The 5,323-nt window shown below is 47.8% G+C and overlaps 1 protein-coding gene across 1 annotated transcript; it reads right to left on the minus strand.

Moving 5' to 3' along the window:
* Positions 1–2,496: 2,496 nt before the first annotated feature.
* Positions 2,497–5,225, minus strand: TOMM34 (translocase of outer mitochondrial membrane 34; the record flags this gene model as incomplete). The annotated part of the gene is made up of 5 exons (XM_009075505.1): positions 2,497–2,595; positions 3,116–3,242; positions 3,891–4,035; positions 4,299–4,459; positions 5,073–5,225. Coding segments are annotated over 5 exons (685 nt in total), but the record flags the coding sequence as incomplete, so codon positions are not given.
* Positions 5,226–5,323: the final 98 nt, after the last annotated feature.

The following is a 5,323-nucleotide window of genomic DNA, read 5'->3' on the forward strand; positions in this document are numbered from 1 at the left end:
GTGCTTTGTCTCTGGAGGAAAAATGTGCATTTGCATGAGTGTAATGCATATAAGGAGCTGGAACAGAACTGTCCAGGTAAACTTCATTCTGCTGTTGGTTAGCTTGTCTGCAGCCTTTCATCAGGTGTAACAGGGTGTCCTGTGACACCACCTACAATGCCAGATGGCTGGGCAAGCTAGAGGGAGTGCAGAGTGGGGGCAGGAAGACATGGATATCAGAATAGCCTGAGAAAGGATGTGAACAAGGACCAGGGTCTTTAAAACATTTATCAGGAAAGTGAAGTCAGTGCTTGGATCCCTGAGGATACTGCAAAGTTTTCAGAGCTGCTCTGTGGCTGAACTCCTTGGGCAAGTCTGAGGCAATGCAAAAGTGGGTTTGGAGTCTTCAGTCTCGAATAGCTGCTGTGGCTTTTGAAAGGGGCAGATGAAGGTGGGACAAAGCCTCTCCAGCTGTCCCTGTGGACAGCACCAGTGACCTTTGCTCACCTGGGAAGCATCCTGCTTGGACAGCAGCACTGTGGCTGGAACAGAAGGGGGGACAGAAGAAGTGACCCTGATCTTGTAGTAGTGTGACTTGTTGTGTTTGATCTTCGTCTACCTGGTGGTATTGCTGGGAAAAGTCTTGGAGATCAGATACAAACAAGCAGTGCTGTTGCTGGGAGGGGAAAGAGATGGTGAGTGCTGCTCCTTAGGGGTGCTGTAATGAGCTGCAGTTGAACAGTGCAGCTATCTGCCACCCCAGGTAACAGCAGGGCTGTTAAAAGCATAGCTCTTAACCAAGGGAAGCCAGTCTTCCTCCTGGATTCTGTGACCTTCCTCTGCTTGTCTGTGTACTGCTGTGTGCTTCCCCACCCTGAAATCCATCCCATCTGCCAAGAGCTTGGACGAGTGCTGGCTGTGGGATCAATGGAGCTGCTATGCTTAGAGGTGGGAGTAGAGTGAATGGAGTCATTTGTGCCCCTCAGGAAGGAGTTGTTTCAAGCCCTGGTCCATTACAGCTGATGGAGTACAGCCCTGGGACCTACAAAAAGCTATTTAATGTCAGGCTAAGGTAAGAAGTCTGTCTTTAATGGTATTTTAGAGGGCTTGTCTGTTCTCTAAATTCAACTCAGTGGGGTACCTGCCTGAAACACTCCTGAGAAGCAAGGTGGAAAAGAAAGATCTCTGAACCCTGATTTAAGGGCTAGTTTCTGTCTCTTGGTCTGTACTGTGAGTTGAATCAGGTCTAGCATTGTTCAGTGTCTTGACTTACTAGTTGAAGCACTCCACCCATGCAGTGTGCAAGGATGAGCAACAGTTGGAAACCCAGGTGCAGGGCTGTGCTCCCCTTGGCATGCCTTTCCCAGACCCTGTGTCCCTGGAGCTGTAGGATTTCTTATTCTCTGAACCCTAATTTTAATGGTCACTATGAGCTGAGGCTGAGGTCACTGTCTGAAAGAGCAAGGCAATGTAGTGTTGGAAGTTCTTGGACAAAAGTGGGGGATAGTATGAAGTGGTTAAACAAGTGTTCCAGTCCCCCATCTACCATCCATCACATAAAAAACACAGCTCTAAAGTGAAAATAAACATGGCTTTAATGAGAACTGGTTTTAATGATTTCCAGAGTAACTCCAAATATCTCTTTACCTGCCATTTTGTCAGTGCCATCAATACCAAGTCAGGAGATCAAAAAGCATAAACATGCATTGAAGCAGTAAGCCAGACCTGCTTATACTGCATATTCTCCTCCCTGTAAGACCCTGTGGCAACTGCTCCAAAAGGCACAGAGGAGCTAAAGTGGGTTGTTTTCTTTTTTTTAGAAAAGGACAAAAAAAATTTGCAAAATTCCCAAGCACCCAGAATCTGAAAGAGCAGTGCACAGTGGAACAAGGCAGGTTTAATGTGCTGCTGTTTTCTTAAATGTGCAGAACAATTAAAGCAAACTTGTAACTGTAAACAGCTGCCCAGCCACACTAAGCAGCAGAAACCCAGCTGGGGGCCAGCAAGCATCAAGGGGGTGAGGGAGCAAGCTCAGCCCTGTGCAAGTAACTGTGCCCCTGTTACAAGAAGAGTATGTGGTGCTCGGGCAACTACAGCAGTTCTTGCAGTGACCTTATTTCAGTAATAGCAGCACAAATGCAGCAAAAACTGTCACCTGAATAAGGACAAATCTCCCTCTGGCTGCAGCTCTTCAGAAAAACAGCCACTTCACATGCATCTTAGCCAACACAGAAAGAGTCCCTGAGGCCAACAGTTACAGGCAACTTGACTTGAACCAAGGAATTTAGTCAATCTGCCTCTCAGGGAGAGCATTAAAACTCTGCATGACCTTAGAGCCAGATGAATAGTTTGATATAGATTGTGTCTTAACATTCATTGTGCTGGTACAGAACCTCTTTAGATCTCAACTGCAGTGGAAGATAGATTTCAGTACCGATCCTGCATCAAGATTGGTCCCTGTAACAACATCAGTTCTTCTGCAGTGGAAAACACTTGTTTCCTCGTTGCTTAGTTACCCTAGGCTCTGTTCAGTTCTTGCAGCAATTTCAGTGCGGCTGTGTTCTTTGGTTCAGTTTTCAACAAGCTCTTGATATCAGCAATACTTGACTTGTAATCCTAGAAAGAGTATTTTTTAAGGGTTAGTGCATTAAAAATGCAGGCTAAGCCTCCAGAATTGGTACCCACCCAGCAACAGAGGCAAAGGCAACACAACTAAGCCTGTGACTCCCTCTCTGTAACTGCTCCAGCATTGGCATCAATGTAGCTATTATTAAACATGCTTAAACTAGGGCTGAGAAGATAATTTCATCACTCAAATGGGTTCTGAGTCCAACACCAATGTAATCTGCAGTCCAGTACTGACTCCAGAATTTCACATGAGACACAAAAAGATAAAGCTCAACACCACATGGAGCTGCTTTTAGCATCTCTAGGAACAGAAGCTGATATGGAAAAACTCATGAGATCCAGAGAGTGATGTGAAAGAAAATACCCTCTCAGTACACACAGGTCTTGGCTATCTGATGGCAGATGTTGTCTAGCACAGAAACAAGTTCTAAAGGGCATCTCTGGCCCTGATCATGGATGGACAGGCACCTAGCCCTAGCCCAAAACCTTTCAAAAACTCCTGACTTACCTTAAGTTCTTTCAGTGCTTGAGCACGCCTGTAGAGTGCCTTAACATTCTTAGAATCTAACTTCAGAGCTTCCGTGCAGTCCTGTGCTGCTTCCTTGTATTGCTTCAGAGTCAGGTAACAGAGAGCTCTGCAACAGATACCTGGTTAGAGACCTTGGGCTGAAAGCAGCATCTACTGCTGCACCTTACAGAGCAGATCTCAGTGCAGCACATAGCTGGACTCCAAAACCAGCCTTTATCCTTGTATGTTATGTCACTTTACTTCTTGAGCTCAAATTTGTTTCATATAAACAGAGGAAAAAAACAAGGAAATAGCTTTTCAGTTTTGAGAGAAAAATAAAAGGAAAACGTTTAGAGCAATCTGCTCTAAAGCTAAGAACCTGCAGCTTGAGGACACAGGTTGCTGTCTATACAAGTGCAGCATATTGCTCTGCCTGCTGCAATTGCCTTAGTCCTTAAGCACTTTGAATCCTAAAGTACAGCAGTCTGCAGCTTGCAGTTCATCAGGCAGCAGAGACCACTCAAAATACCCCAGTCCTGCCAGACAAGCATTAAAGAGAGGAATCCCTTAGCAGCCTGAAGCTGAGTGTCTCCAAGGGGTTTTGCAGTACCTGATCAAAGAACATTATACAAACTCCAGGGGAGACAGCACTTGGGGTGAACTTGTGTGGGTGGTTTTGTTTTATTCATTAGTTTGGGAGTAAACATTAGACAGCTCTGCCATGGTGGCTGTTATAAAGGGCCAAGAAGTACTTGGGCAAAGAGCTGAGCAGTACCTGTTGGTGTAAGTTGCACATTCCTGGCTGAGCTTTAAACTCTCACTGTATTTCTCAACTGCTTTTTTATGGTTTCCTTTCTTTACAAGTTCATTTCCTTCTTCCTTCAGAGCTTGAGCTCTCTCCATGCCAGCAGCAGCCCTGCCTGGAAACAATGGGAAAGAGAGAATGTTGTAAAACCAACAAAAACATCATGGCCTCCCAGAAAGCAAATATCCCCATACCAGAGGCAAGACACAGAGACATCAAAGGAACCAAAATGAATTGAAAGGCTGAGGCAGGACCAGGCCCAAGTTTCTCCAGGCCTCAGCCCCCGCTGCAGACACACCAAGCAGGTGTGGCAGCTGTCTTGCTCACCACCTTTCTGAGTTACAGGGCTCTCTGCCCAGCCCAAGGGCACACTCCCACCTGGTTTTCCCTGTGGTGCAGTTGCAGGAGGAGTGTTTGCCCCAGGGGCTCCAGCAGAAGGAACACTCCACCTCGTCTGGGCAGAAACAGGCACTGTGGGGATTGGTGGGAGCTTCTGACGCCAGTTTGCACCATCCTTCTCCTGCAGGGCTTTAGTCATCCTGGAAGAGACAGCTCCCAGTCACCCTGGCTGTTGGCTGGAGGGACCATGCAGTAGCCAGAAGGGTCACACTTTAACCTGGTTCATGTATTGAGGACATCTCCCTGCTAATCTCTTTACATGCATTTCAACTAAGTTCCTTCTATAGACAGGACATTCTTCATGTCAGCAAAGCTAAAAATATCATAGGACTAGGCTGGAGCTGTTGGTGCTCAGGTAAGCAAGAAATGAGCATTTCATTCCTTGGTCTGGGAAGCTATGAAGCAAAGCAAAGAGCACCAGGAGTAGAACATGACTACAGCAGCCTGTAAACACTGCCAGTGTAGGAAGGCTTAAAGTACAGGGCACTGGAACTTGCAGTTTATTATTTCCTTTAAACCAGGTACTGAGCAAAGCAGAAATAATCCCAGAGAGATCATTCCCAGCCCTCAACCAGCATCTTGAAAAGAGTTACAGCCTCAGGCAGACAAAGGGAACATGGCCAGACCGCGCTTGACTTGTGTGCCTGGGAGCCAGCCTGCTCCTGACAGGGTTGCAGAGGTGCAGCAAGTCTCAGAGCAGCAGGGAACTGAGCTGCTGCGTCCCGAGCCTTTCACTGCACCGTGCAGCGTTACCTGTTGACCCCATCGTGTGCTGCCTGCACGGAGCAATCCACCTGCAGCGCCGTCTTGTAGTCCACGTAGGCCAGTGGGTACCTCTCCAGAGCCTCGTAGGCTGCCGCTCGCCTTAGGAGGGGCTTGATCCCGAACGGGACCAGCTCGAGGGCCCTGCGAGAGGGGAGAGCGCCCAGGGAGGCGTGAGCGCGGGCAGGGCGAGCACAGCCCCGAGGCAGCTGAGCGGGCTGTATGCCCCGGTGCCGCCGAGC

The sequence above is a fragment of the Acanthisitta chloris genome, unplaced genomic scaffold, assembly GCF_000695815.1.
Source record: "Acanthisitta chloris isolate BGI_N310 unplaced genomic scaffold, ASM69581v1 scaffold37485, whole genome shotgun sequence".
Lineage (NCBI taxonomy): Eukaryota > Metazoa > Chordata > Aves > Passeriformes > Acanthisittidae > Acanthisitta > Acanthisitta chloris.